Below are 15,565 nucleotides of genomic sequence, written 5' to 3' on the forward strand. Positions count from 1 at the left end.
CAGCAGTGAAGAATGCATTATATCACGAACGGTGATTGATTAACAATGAACAAATCAAACTCACTCAGAATTCCAACAATTTGTGACAAGCTTTTACATACATCATTTCTTTTATTTTATTGTATCACTCTATTCAGAGACAAATAGAAGAGTGAAATCAAGAAGACGGATGGTGTGAGCTCCACTCTCTTCCCTTCCACTGCTATGTTGCAGCTAATTAGCATAACGTTAAACTTTTCTCAACTTTGTTGTTGTTGCACATCAATATCGTTAAAAACTGCTCACTCATTAAAAATAAATAACTTCAACTAATGTTTTTCGAAATATCTAGACCAAAATGCACTTTTTTAAATGCACTATTGGCATGCTCTCTACGGTTTTAATACCACTTATCTTCAAGGAAAATGATTAAATGGGGTCTGGTAAACATGTCTCTGCTCTATACAGGAAAATTCTATAAAGACGCACAAGGACAAACCAAGATGATTCACACAAAGTATTATAGCAAACACTTCACAGAGAGCATCCAGAAATAATAACCTCCAATTTACCCTTGTGCGCTCCTCATTTGAAGGTCACACTCATGGTTTTCACGGTCAAACATGACTGGACACCTGAAATCTAACTTTTCTTTTCTTCTGTAAAATCAATCTAATATAGATTTTGTTCAATAATATTCGTATTTTGAGCAAATTTTATGCTACTAATTGAAATGTTTGCAATAATTATGATCAGTTTTCCCATTGAAAATAGTGTTGTTGTTGTTGTTTTTTTTTTTTTTTTAAATAATTATTTAGTTAATGAAGTATTTCAGATTAATTTTTTTTTTTTTTTAGGTAGAATAGCAACTCTTTGTGAGAGCAGAAAGAAAAAAGAAACCCCTGTATAGGACTCTATAGAGAGGCTTGTGAATTCCCTAGTTGTTTTTATACATAAGTGTTTACTTTTATTAGGTTGTGGATTTAAATGTATATTAAGGCATTCTCAAAGACTACTTTTTGTCAAGATTTATATTTTTTGATGTTTTAAATGTTGATCTGATGTGTAGGTTTTTAGCATTATTATTACTACATACAAACCTGAACACACAAAACATTTTAATACACAAAACATTAAAATTCTACAAAAATGTAACAAATTACCAGGAATTCTTTATCATGTCTCTGGATAATCACTCTGGGTATGATCTGATTTTATCCTCTTATTTCAGTCTTTTGACTCATTTTGGCTATTTGGTTATAGCATACCAATTCATTTCCGTATGTATAATTCTGTATGTGTGTTTCTGGGAGTGTGTTTAAGTGAGTGTATGTGAGGGGATGTATCTGTTTCAGAGTGTAACCCCTTCCTTGCTGTCCACTTTTTAACTGTTATTTAGTTGAATTATTGATTTGATTTTACATAGTTTCAGTGTTCCAGTCACATCAGTTCATAGGTGTGTGTGTGTGTGTGTGTGTGTAATAGGTGGTGTGTTGGTGTGTGGTCTGTCATTTTTGATGTCAACAAGTTTCATACCATTCTGGTGAAGCTACAACTTTTAAAAATTCAAAATGTAAAATGATCTGGTCAGAAATGACCGAAGATCCCACAAGGGTTGAAAATAAATGGCAAACATTGGTTGGACAAAGCAACAGGTTTGCCAGAGCACTATTATTTATGTGTCCATGGTCATATTTAACACTGAAACAATTCTAACATCCTTGAAAGACCAATCTATAATTCTGGGCCACCTTTTCAAAAATACTCCATTTAACCCAATTTTTTACAAACCGGTGTGCTGTAATACAATCTCTGAAAACATCATCCTTCAGCTGCTTTATCTTTTACTTTTCTCTTAACATTGAAACTAATCTGAGAGTCCAGTACATTACAGTCCTAATCTATTAGAATTTCAATCTATTGGACAAGGACTTGTGGCATTTTAATCACAGATGTTGAACCGAACAATCACAACTACTGTAGTACTTTAGAGTTGATCAGATTTATACAGTGCTGGATTGTCATTTATTTATTAAGTATTTTTTCTGTGTATTAAATCCTCTTGGAAACTCTTATGGGACAGTCACTGAATCACCAAACCACAGACATCTGTCCACAAACTATTTATATCACTCAAGTCTTTTTCGATTAAGAAAAAAAAAGCCATTTCTTGCTTCATTTTACATAAGTAACCTCTGTCACAAATGCATTTTACACTTGTTCAGTGCCGCCCTCCCCTTTTTTCATTTTGCAGCTTCTGCTTTTATGAAAGCCCAGAGACGATCCATTATGTGCAATTGAAATGGCCACTCCCTACCCACCAAAAGAGCTACGTGTGAGAAAGTTCATGGCTGTCACAGAGCAATAAGAGGCTTTTTCCATCACACTTGAGGTTAGGGTGAATAGGTTTACTCTGACAAATGCCAGACGCCTTTCCCAGTAAATAGGCATACGGGAGGAAAAGAGAACTAACTATATAAATATATTAGTATCTTTTCCACAAACAATATTATCACACGCACCCTTGATTGATGAATTCGTTTTTTATTATTTTGACAATTAAGCTCTGCTGTGTCATTGAGTAAAAAGATAGATTGACAATAGTTTCTGTTCTTCTCTCCCTGATAATGAGGTATTCACCATGCAATCAAAAAAGACATCTATCAAGGACACAAGCATCATAATAAATTGCATGCAAGTAATATGCTTAGGAATGTTCAGTACCACTTTACAATAAGGTTCATTGGTTAACATTAGTTAACTACTTTAATTAACATGAACTAAGAATGAGCAATACTTCTACAACATTTATTAATCATAGTTCATGGTAATGTCAACATTTACTAAGTTGTGCTTGTTAATATTAGTTAATGCACTGTGCATTAACACTGAACTAAAAATGAAAAATGAACGACTGTTTTTCATTAATCAACATTAACAAAGATTAATAAACACTGTAATAAATGTATGGTTTAATGTTCATTCATGTTAGTTAATACATTAACTAAAATTAACTAACTGAACCTTATTGTATAGTGTTACCGAATGTTCTTTGTTATGATCATTTCAAATATGGTGCATGGATACTTTTACACTCGCTAAAGTTTGTATACTTTGTTAACATTAGTGAACACAATAGTAAACAAAGTAAGAATAGAGTTCATCTTTTTAATGAACACATTTAACATTTTAACATTAACACTAACTAGCAATTGTAATATCTGATCATTAAGATTAGTGAATGCTGTAAAAATATACTTAAGTTCATGACACCTAATAAATTAATTAATATTATTGTATTGAACTGCATTAAAGTGTCACCCAAGGACCCAAGAGTATTTGAATAAACAAAGTTTCTTCTACCCTCAGTCTATGATTTTTCCTTATTTTCTCACATATCAAGACTAACTTGTGCAATCATTGATCTTGTCAGCACCTTTACATCTACTAAGATTTGAGTCATGCTTTGTAACTTAACTTACAGTAGCTATTCTGAGCTCTAACTTGGAATAATTCCTTACAAGTCAAGTAATAAATGACACTGGTCAGCAAACATCAAGCCAAAATATTTGTATATGGCAAATCACTCCAGTGGACATGTAGATCGGGTTTCCACTTCTCACAGTAATGTCTCGATGCATCACACGAGCATGTGGCAAGATGTTGCAGGGAACAGTAACCACACGCAGGAACACAGGCGAGCAAATATAGTAAATTGCAATGTCATTATAATCTCATTATAACGGGAGCATAACAGTTTTAATCACTGGAGCTGTCAGTGACTGCGCTCTAATGTCACTGGAGGACTCAATGTGTCTCAATCTCACCCAATGCTAATCTAAACAGCATTTGTGGGGCAGTCCGAGTAAACTCGCGTCTATGGCTCTCTCAAAGGCTGCACGCGCCCGTGTTGTCTTTGTAGACAGCTCACTAGGTATTAAGACCCGGCTGATATAACGGCGAAACGTCGCTAAGATGTGTATTCAAAGTGAAGCGCAATGGTATTCCAGTCACTAAAGTGATTCGTGAGGGAACCCCGGTGTGTTCCGTATGCTATGCTGATTCTTATCGGAGTTTCATTCATTTTTCTATCCGTGTGTCCGTTCTTAACGGGCGGCTCCCTATTCTGCACTATATACCTCGTACACGGGACTGACCACATTTAATGTCTCTAATCTATCAAATAAAGTTAAACTGAAGACAGCATACCTGTGTACTGCACAAGGAACATCGTCCTGAGGATTCGGTTGAAAAAGACGCCAGTTAAAGTCCCGTAGAGCTCTGATGGTGAACGTTTATTCCGTTATTCCGCGCTAGGAGCTTTGCTGCTGGGGTCTGTGGGTCCGCTGCGCTTATAAAGTGAGCAGAGCACTGAGAGAGAGAGAGAGAGAGAGAGAGAGGAACCTGATCCACGCTCAACATAACGACTACACAGTCCGCGATGCGACGAAACCACTACGCTTTTTTTATTCACCCTCAACGCGAAAGACGTCTTGCGCGCGTGATTGTCATTTATTGACGGTTGACTCGTTTGAAAGCAGTCGACCGTTACTCACATTGATTTGCTGTGCGCAGAAACCCATTCAAAAAACGCGCAGTTTTATCGCTGTCGGTGACTGACATGCAAGGTGAAATGTGTCTATCGAGGCTTTAAAACGCCGACAAGTTTAGAAGTTATTATGACTTGGTATTATTTGTATTTATTTGGCAAAATGCAAATTATAGCTTATTAGCCTTACTCAGGGGTGGTTCTAGGGTGAGTGGAGATCCGGGGCTTAGCCCAGAAAAATCCTTTTTATTTTAATACATCAGATTTACCTTGTTTAAAATATACAAAACAATAAAACAAAAACAAATTTAAAACATTTTATTTAAAGTATTGAGGAAAATAAATTTGATTTTTGCAACAACAAAAAAATTAATAATTGCAAAACAAATGAAACCGCGCGAAAGCAATGATTTTGCAATACATATTTTCCATGGTCATATCTATTAATTTATTTGCAATGCTGCTTTTATTTTGCATGTCAATGGACGGGGGCGTGTACAACATGCCTGCATGGAAGTGACGTCATCGGCCCGAGACGCAGCTCACTGATCCAGGTCCTGTCATGATGAGCAGAGACTTTACAGTGGATCGTTTATTTTTATTCAGTAGCATTAAAACATTCATGTTTTCGTTTTATTTACTTTATTAACAAATGTATGTGTATTAGCAGGGTTTGCTCAAGTTAAAGAAGTTGTTAACATGAACATCTGCTGTTTATTTCTCTCAATGTGCACACTTTTATAGCATTATGTGTATTGGGATCGCAAATCATTTGAGTCAGTTCGGGAGTTCGGAGCGGGATCGCGAATCATTTGAGTCAATTTGGAGTTCGGAGCGGGATAGCGAATCATTTGAGTCAATTTGGGGATCGCGAATCATTTGAGTCAGTTCGGGAGTTCGGAGCGGGATCGCGAATCATTTGAGTCAATTTGGGGATCGCGAATCATTTGAGTCAGTTCGGGAGTTCGGAGCGGGATCGCGAATCATTTGAGTCAATTTGGGGATCGCGAATCATTTGAATACGTTCGGGAGTTCGTAGCGGGATCGCGAATCATTTGAGTCAATTTGGGGATCGCGAATCAATTGAAGCAGTTCGGGAGTTCGTAGCGGGATCGCGAATCATTTGAGTCAACTGACTCCAGTTTGGGAGTTGGAGCGGGATCGCGAATCATTTGAGTCAGTTCGGGAGTTCGTAGCGGGATCGCGAATCATTTGAGTCAGTTTGAGGATCGCGAATCATTTGAATCAGGTCAGGAGTTCATAGCGGTTTCGCGGATAATTTGAGTAATTTTGGGGTTCGCAAATCATAGCTGTATATGGATAGGCATTTTTAACTAATTAAGTAGCTAGTTATAATTACGTTTTCCACGCTTGTTTAGGTGTGAAATGTGAACTCCTATTTTTTGTTTTAATGATGTGCCTTTTAACAGTATCAAGTATATTCAAAAACTAAACAAATTGTGACTAAAAATTGCATGCATTTAGGCTAATGTAAAGTTACATGATGAAGTCATACTAGTGCGCCTGTGCATTTTGAGTGCGTTCTTTCACTGCATTATTTGGTGTATTCAAATGCATTTATGAATGCATGTGAATGATCACAAAATTCAAGATATAAACCCTTCGTGCCAAAAGGGATCTTTCTTGTCATTATAGAACCTTTTTAGCATAAAAGGTTCTTTGGAGTTGAGTAAAGAACCCATATGGTTCTATATAGAACCTCAATGATCCCTTTCTTCTAACAGTTTGTTGTCATACTTACTGCCCTGCTAAAATACCTGCGCGTTTGTGTGTGTATGTGTGTGTATATACACACACACACATATTTTGCAGAAAACTAGTTGCCATGGTAAAATAGCCTACATGCAATAACACGTTTCTGTATAAATAATAAGGCATCCTATAGATACAGACGGTTGGTCTGGGAACGCCCCCGAGAACGCTGTACCTGTCTATCTGTACCTCCAATAAACTAACAAATTATGAATTGAAGTTCTACATCCTTACTAATAAACATACAGAACTGGAAAGGATGACCAAATGGCTACAAGCAATAAGTTGTGAGGATGATCAAGAGAAGTTGTGGAATCCCAAGACTAAGCATGTGTGTGTGTGCAGTCGGCATTCATCACAGGCAGGCTACGTTAACATTGTGTTCATTATTAACTATCAAAACTGTGTAAAGTTGTTTCAGAAAGTAGCATGTATATATAATTAGCCTTATCATTCTACCTTACCGAAAAACATTATAATGACAAAATGACCACTAAACAATGTTCCCAACTGGAACATGTGATCTGAATAACACCTGAGCTGCTATTCTTGAATATGATTTTAAATTTTCTCAGAACAATTTGAGTGCAAACAGCATAAAATTTGGCAGAAATGTGTATTTTTATTAGAATTTTATTATTTCACCCTCATTTCCTTTCATAGGTTATGCTACTAGATACACAACATAATTAGGACCGCATGGACAAAAATAACCCCCACTGAAACCCATTAAAAACGTTATATTTAATCTCAGTCAATTACACATAAAATCATGCAATCTTTTTTGAGAAGGTTTCAAAATTATTATTATTATATTTTACGGCAGTTTTTTTGTAACCGACCTTTTTTTTATTTTTTTCTCCTCTAAGGACCTCTCTGTGTAACTTTTATTAAATTGATGTACAAGGGTTAAATAATCCTTTGGCTTGCTAGAATTCCAGATGAACTTTAACACCTCTATGTTTACAGCTCAATATCTCTGGCCAGAGCTGCGTGGCATAGTCAGGGTTACTTTCTGAGCTAAGAACATTTAACAGAGGTCTTAACACATTCGGCAGGAATTCACAGTTCTACCATGCTTCGTGGTTAGGAGAGCAGTGTTGTGAGCACAGCATTTGACATTACAACGGTCTCATAAAAGCATGATAAGAGTGTGGGTGGAAACCGCAGCCTGCTACAGCTGCTGTGTTTATCTCAAACCTGATGAACGCTGCAGACCAACATCCTCAGGGGGAAAGAGAATATCAAAACTTTATAGAATTTGTGTGCATTAGCATACTGAAGCGAATTCTAGAATGTAAATAATGGGGTTGGAATATCTACAGTAGATCAAGTGTACTGCTCAGGAGTCTATTTATATACTTAGAAGTTAGATGCAAATATAATTAGCTTGTTTTGGCACATTGCCACTTTGTCTCCTAATACAAAGTCGCCTTATTCCCAAGGAATCATTTTTGGCATCAGCCGGTTTCCTTGAATTCTTTTGATGTGCATGGATGCAAACATTGTCATATGCATTATGAACTGTTTATTTAGCTTTTTTTAACAATTAGCTCTGAATATCCCAAAGCCGAAGGGGATACAAACAGCTGCCAAGAAGATTTTTCAGGTAAAGTGAGCATTTTTAAGTTTTTGGCACTCATTTTAAACAGTTTTCATGCAATTAGGGAAATAAATGTGCATGGTGCTGTTTTGGTGGAGTAGAAATATCCCAAAGCTGCGCCGGAGTCATTAGTGCTGCGAGGCAATTACACATCACAGCTTCAAAGTGACACATTAAAAGCACTGGAATCCTGGACTTTGATATGTTATTATAATGTTATGAAGCTTAAGTGAAAAACAACAGTTCTTTAAAGAGAGGGTTCTACATAAGAGCTTTCTTGCATGTCACGGCTCTTATCTGTAAATTAACCCAATAAAAGAGCAATCAAAGTCTATTTGAGCAGTGCACTTTCCTTTCATTTACTCAAACCGAAGAGACATTTTCCTTCAAATTTCAGCGTACTACATCAAATATTAAACAGCCAACAGGTACAATTAACACTAATAATTTGACAGCATCCAGCATTTCTGTTAAAATTCAAACTTTAGGAAAGGGACAGCAAAGAAGATCTAACCATCCTGCCCCGTTTACATCTGTGGCTATCATTTATTTGTTGGTAATGGAGCTGTATGTGTTTGACAGATGATTCACCTTCACAAAGGTGAGCTAGATCTCTTCTCTCATGGACGCCAGCGATGCCCCCGGCTGGAACAGTTTGCCTTTGGCTGAAAAACAGCAAATACAGTAAGAAGCATTTTCATCCTGATTCTCCACAATGATGTGACTTGTGTGACACAGATGTGTTTCCTCTGGTCTTTTGAAAGCTGTTTGTTTATTACACATTACCGGTTAGTCACACATATTGATGTTTTAATAACTTGAACACAATAAAAACAGTGTCTAATGTTTCCTCTCACCTCACAGAGAATGATTAAAAGCTGGTCTGCACTCGTATTTAATTCATGCCTAGTTGAGGGACTGACTATACCCCTTTTTATCTTTCAAACAATGTTTTTTTTTTTTTTTTTTTGGCCAAAAAAAAAAGCTAATTACCTAAAATGCAATTTTCTATAGGTCCGATGTTCTGGAACATATTGCCTTATTGGTCAAATTAAAAGGAAACCACACATTTCTTTGCATTAGGATGTCTTCCTTTCACTGAGAAAAAAATTGGGGAAAAATCTGCTGCAATAAAGAAAAAATAAATGGCTAAAGCCTCAATCATTGGGTCACGAATGCAATTAAAATCCCAAGCGCTAAACTGGAATTCTGCCCATCATTTGGCCCAACTCCTATCACAAGAGCGGTGCACCTAAATATAAATCCTGAAGGCCTTGAAAATCAGACAAAGAGAGAATTTCAACTATGTTCAGAACAATTTACTGCATACAAATCATACAAAATACAGGCAATCAGGCATTCAAGCAGCTCCAACAGTGAAGCGTGACACTACAACGCCAAGGTCATGGGTTTGATTCCCAGGGATTGCATGGACTGATGCACTCTAAGCTGAATAAAAGTGTCTGTCAGAAAGCATAAATGTAAAACATAAATAAAAAGCAAAAATGACTGGGTTATTAAACTACATATAAAGGTTGAAAACAAACAAACAAATGAACCGTCATCATAAAAAACATTTTCTTGGAAATGTGTACATCCATATCAAAACGCAACTGAATATATCAGGTTCATCAATTCTCTAAATACTCAATTCTACTCCTAGTTGAATGTTCTTTATATATATATATATATATATATACACATACACACACACACACACACACACACATTACAGTTAATGTTTGACATTGCTATAGTATAGAAGCCAAGCATTGCTTTTTAATCTCAGTCCTCTGCAAATCCAGCATCATTTTCAAATCATGTGGTTCGAAACTGATTTAATTAAGAGTATTCGTTCTCAAGCCAAAGTCAAGTAATTTTCTTAATTTATTAGAAATCTGAAAATTCACAAGTTCAGTCTCGTAACTCACGCCCTCCACCTCAATCCATAACATTTTTATGATTTTATTTATTTACGATTGATATACTATTTGCGTCGGCATCTCGCTTGCAATATCACTTGCGTATCGGCAGGGGAAAAAAAATCTTAACATAGGAAAACCCTGATTGTGTTATAATGTATCACATTCAGAAACAATAATGTACAGTATGTGGAAAATAATGTGTTTTTTTTAGCCGCAAACCACATAAACACATTTCATTAGACCAAATTAAAATATTACAAATGACAAATTAAAGAAGATTTAAAAGAAGGAGCACAGATCTACAAGTTACTCAACCAAAACTCACTTACAGATGCCTGGCAGTAACTCCAACTGGAAATGAGCCAAAATAGAGTCATATATGATCCTGTGATCAATGAATCATTCGGTGCTTCAATTCCTCCAACAGTCACTGCTTTAGACACGTAAAACATCCACATTACATCTCATTATTAGGTGCTTTAACAATTGAATTGCGTAAATGTGGCATCATTGGATGATTACATAAAATGAACTAGTGAATTGAACCAGTTCATTGAAACGAACTGTCCGAAAGGACCATTTCACAGAAAATAATCATATTGTCCTGTTCTCTGAATCTCTGGCTTACAGGTAATAATATTGTAAATAAGTTCAGTTTCTTGCACATACTGATAGTTTCTCTTCATAAGACCTCGATATATCGTCAGGAGCCACTAATTTTGTGTTTCTTGATATGCCTTTTTAATTCTCAAGACTTGTATTTTATGAATCACCAAAGACCACAGTTTCAGCTAAAAATCTTCTTTACTGTTCTGCTGAAGAAAGTCAGTCACCTACATCTGGATGGACGGAAGCGGAGTAAATTTAATGTGAAGGCAAAGAAGGCAGGCCTTCAAACATGCAACAGAATAATGCAAACCAAATCTAAAATGTGTAACTGTTGTGCTTGTGTTGTATGACACAGACAGTTCAGTGAGACCTCCAGATTCATTATGGTGACTGATTGATGCAGGCGTTTCACCTTCAGCACCCTTCACCTCACAGCCAACACGAGTCCTGCAACTCTTCACACAAAACCAATTAACTCGGTGTGAAGTTGAACTCTTCAGCCTCTGGCATCTCCATTATTTAAGTATAAGGCAATAGCAAAATGTCCATTTATAATAAAGCAACAGAGCTGTGAGAGCAGAAAGCTGAGCTACAGTATGTGCATTCGGCTTACAGGCAACCTCGCTGAATTAGTAATATATTGGTGTGAAAGACAAAGTTCAGAAGCGTTCGCACTGGCACCAAGGTGAAAGACTGTCAAAAATAATTTAGTTACACAGAAGTTACACTATTGTTCAAAAGTTTGGGGTCAGCAAGTTTATTCATTTATTTATTCATTTTTAAAGAGGTTTCTTATGCTCAACAAGGCTGCATTTATTTGACCAAAAATACAGCAATATTGTGGCATATTATTACAATTTAAAATAACTAATTAATTGTATTTATGCGATGCAAAGCTGACTTTGACTGAAAAGGACTTTTGTTCATCCAGAACTGATTAAAATGAGTCAAATCGATCAAAGATCGCATAAATAGGTATTTAGCTATTGGCTAACAATATCCATCAGCCCATACGGATTTTGAAGAAAGTTTTATTAAATATTATGACGATATGCAATAACACGAAGCAGAATGTTCACAGTACGTGCAATAAATATAATTGAGATTGTGTCAGATTTCAGTCTGTGCTGTCAGTTCTCTTTTTGTGACTGGCATTCGGTTGCCATTACCTTATGAGCGAGCACTAAAAGCACTCCCGGATCGGCGGTCCCTGATTGTGGAAAGAGGAAGTCATCAGTCAGCTCTGTTGCTGTGCACTGGGTTAGATGAGAGGAACGTATTGTAAATGAAGCACTCTGCCCCATACAGCTGTGTGGAGGACAGTCGTGTGATTCAACAGAAACCAGCCGACCGGCACGGCCCACACAGAGCCTAATAAGAGAGGACACGCTCATCTTCCACACACCTTAGAGGAATTAAAGCCTTTGGCTCAATCCTCCTGTCAGGATGTGATTTCTAACACTCACTCCGCTGTGCGATTGAAGACCTGTCTGTCACGCTGAATGTCAGATGTCAAAACCCAGTTAAGATGGTTTGGAAAGAATTTAGCATTTAGCATCAGTTTAACACAAAACCTCACAGAAAAATCTTTTAAAAGATAGAGTTTACACAAGACATGAGTTTACACATTTCATACTAAAAATGCACTAGTCTTCCACTGGCATACACATCTGGGCTATTTAATACGCTCTAATATCAGACTAGACCCTATACTTTCCTCTTAGCTCGCAAAACCCATGTGAAGCAGCATCAGCTTCACCTTACAACCTTCATCTCTCACAACTTGATAAAAAGATTGCAATCTAGACTTCCTCTCATTTAGAAAGCGCAAACTAGAAGCGAAAAGCAATAGAGGTGATCCAGCAGACGTTTCCACCTGTCCGTGACAGAATAAATGCCAAAGAAAGCTCTTATTATTGAGAAGCAGCCTCTCGTGGGGACACATTGACAGCCTTATCAGGTGAGCAGCAGAGATCTAGCCAACAAATGCTTTCTCTGCCGTGAGATCTACACTCTGCCTGTGAATGAGAAGCTTAAAGGGACAGAAGAACGCATATCAACTCACCTACAGCTCGAGCAGATCTGTAGTCCTTGAACATCATGTGTTCAGCAGACGCTCAATCTCCTGGTGACGGCACCTGTTAAGAAGACAATACAGGCTTAGCTGCGTTTGGATGTTAAGGTGACTGAGGTATCTCTATGAAACAGTCTTGTGAGCATAGAGCCACAGAAGGCTTTCCATCAGCATGGTAAACGTCTTGGAGAAGGCAATCTAAATTCAGCCAGAAACAAACATCCTAATAAATCCAAAACATGCATAATGCACAGCAGTTTAATGGTTAAAGTCGCCTGGGAATCATCTGATTCGAGAACAGCCGGAGTCCAAAACTGACAGCGGATGAGCTGAGCTTGTTCACTGGGACTGAAACTACATTTTGCATTCTTATTAAAATATATTTTGTCCCTTGTGACAATGGAATTATCTAGCTGCTTTTTCTTGCATATTTGTGTCCGCGCAGGTCACCGTGTCACTCAAATAACGGCCAGCCTCAGTCCTTCAGTGAAACAGCTCCTGTCATAATAACTGTGAGGAAGCATTATCATTCTGTGCTCATATTTTGGCGTCTGTAGTTTAATGTGAGGGGCATTACACAATTTGTGTTGCCAAATGGTGTTCTGGAGATATTTTCGCATTTGGGATTGGTTTCACAAAATATAATTATTCTTAATCTTAACTGCTATTTACTGATCACATGTATTCTTACATAATCAGATTCAAAAAATTAAGTATACTTTTATTTTTATTGTAATAAACTTTAAAATACTCAATCAGATTATAGTTACTTTTTATTGATTAAATACTATTCACACAATAGCAATAAATGATTTGTAATTTATGGTTTCTCACTAGTCTTTAAATATTATATATAGCTCATTACTTCTATATATCTTCAGGAGCTCTTTTAGTTTCACACAGAGATCAGTCAGACGTAGTCAGGTGGCTTTAATTACACAGAAAAATGAAACGCCACAGCATTTGAAACACTGGATTTACCAAAATCATTTCAGTTTAATAAAGTGTTCTCTGAACATTTCAACATTGCATCAAATACTGATCAATACATTCATTTTTATTTGATTTATCAATCAGTGGGTTATTACTTTGTCTTTGGAAGGCTTTGCCTTTAAACTGAAATTCACATTATTTTTTATTTACATTTATTATTTTTTTTTTTTTTGTCATAAGAACATCTTTCACCGTATATTTATTTGAAGTACCCCTGAGATTTTAATGTAATAAATGAATAATTAAGCAACACATTTGCATGTTCTCGGTTCTCTTTCATTGGTTAATGGTCACATGACATGCAGGAAAACAAATAAATGCTTTATCTTTTTTTTAGTAAGCGTTTAATTTTAGCTTGTTTTAAAGCATTTAATTTTAATTTGACATTTTTATGATTTAATTAATTATAAGCTTTTCGTTAAACTTACAAATCCCAGTTAAGGAAACCCTAATGCAATGCAATATTTAATGCAATTCATGTTTAACAACAAATGGAATATATTTTCATTCTCTGCATGTTGATATCAATATGGAACAATATATATATTGTTCCAAGATATACGTTTATATGTCTGAAGATATATGTTTATTTAATCAAATATTAAGCATTGCAATATAACACTAACTAAATTGTAATACATATTATATGTGCTCAGGAGCACTCTGAAAACACGCAATCATTTAGCAGATACATTTATCCAACGTGATTTACAAATGAGGACAATAGAAGCAATCAAACCAACAAAACAGCAACTTATGAAAGTACTGTATACTCACCAATCAAGAGTCAAATAGCATTTTATTTTTTTATTATAAATAAATCATGATTTTTTGCAGTATTATAAGAGCGTCCACTGACACTAATATAATGTACAGGATGCATTCGGAGTGTAAATGAATAAAACAAGCCGCTCCATCTTAAACAGGCTTGTTTGCAACCCATTTTGATTATTACATAAACTGCAGATTGTTTATTAGGTTGATTTTTGGCCAAAACTGTCATACAATCAGACATTTTCATCTAAACATAAGATGTTCTAAAGAAAATAACAGAGAACTTGCGCAATTTTTTCAAGAAGTGCACTTTGTTCTAAGAATTTATTTGTAAAGGATTTTTATGAATCTGGCTCCCTGATGGTAAATTACACTCAGAAGTAAATTGTCATAAGGCACATAAATCCAAGCTGCTCTGTTTGTTTTCCAATAGCACAAGCAACTTACATTCAAACCATGAAATATTGCAGTTCAAGTTAAAGACAAACTAACTAGTTGAAGGTTCGGAGAGTATAAATTCTGACCTTGTTATTCTCAAACTATGAATTAAAATACATAAAGGACATGAGATATTAACATTATGCATCTTTCTGTGTTTCAAGACTGCAATCACACATCCAGGTTTCATTCAGATCTATAATTGAAATGTTAGAAATCATGAGAGCCCTCTTTCATCACTTTCACAGATTCATAGAGATAGCATCGTTCTGGAAACATGTTATATTATGAAATCAAGAGTCAGCCAGTAACAGAATCAAAAAACAACCTTGTCTAGACAGGAATGAGCATTCAGTGGCTGTTTTCATGTCGCGAGGTCAGTACAGAAGAGAGTCTTACTCAAATAGCAGTATGTCCAAGATCCGTCACTTCCTCTGTGACCTTTGCCCACAACATGCTGATGACCTCTAACCTCTTGACCTTTGCCCACAACATGCTAATGACCTCTAACCTCTTGACATTTGCCCACAACATGCTGATGACCTCTAACCTCTTGACATTTGCCCACAACATGCTGATGACCTCTAACCTCTTGACATTTGTCCACAACATGCTGATGACCTCTAACCTCTTGACATTTTTCCACAACATGCTGATGACCTCTAACCTCTTGACATTTTTCCACAACATGCTGATGACCTCTAACCTCTTGACCTTTGTCCACAACATGCTGATGACCTCTAACCTCTTGACATTTGCCCACAACATGCTAATGACCTCTAACCTCTTGACCTTTGCCCACAACATGCTGATGACCTCTAACCTCTTGACATTTGCCCACAACATGC

At 36.3% G+C, this 15,565-nt stretch overlaps 1 protein-coding gene across 7 annotated transcripts in view; it reads right to left on the reverse strand.

Annotated features, from left to right (window-relative positions):
- The window catches only part of LOC128027371 (ecto-NOX disulfide-thiol exchanger 2), a 255,254-nt gene that overhangs the window by 135,255 nt on the left and 104,434 nt on the right, over positions 1–15,565 (reverse strand). For 3 of the 7 annotated variants that reach the window (XM_052614932.1, XM_052614934.1, XM_052614933.1), the window contains one exon: positions 12,504–12,576. In XM_052614932.1, the coding sequence (XP_052470892.1) occupies positions 12,504–12,540 (37 nt within the window). In that variant the 5' untranslated portion in view covers positions 12,541–12,576. Of the gene's footprint in view, positions 1–4,188; positions 4,349–8,495; positions 8,570–11,607; positions 11,695–12,503; positions 12,577–15,565 lie in introns of those variants that run through there. The other 4 variants (XM_052614937.1, XM_052614938.1, XM_052614936.1 and 1 more) reach the window with 4 other exon arrangements.

This window comes from Carassius gibelio, chromosome A14 (genome assembly GCF_023724105.1).
Source record: "Carassius gibelio isolate Cgi1373 ecotype wild population from Czech Republic chromosome A14, carGib1.2-hapl.c, whole genome shotgun sequence".
NCBI classification, from domain to species: domain Eukaryota; kingdom Metazoa; phylum Chordata; class Actinopteri; order Cypriniformes; family Cyprinidae; genus Carassius; species Carassius gibelio.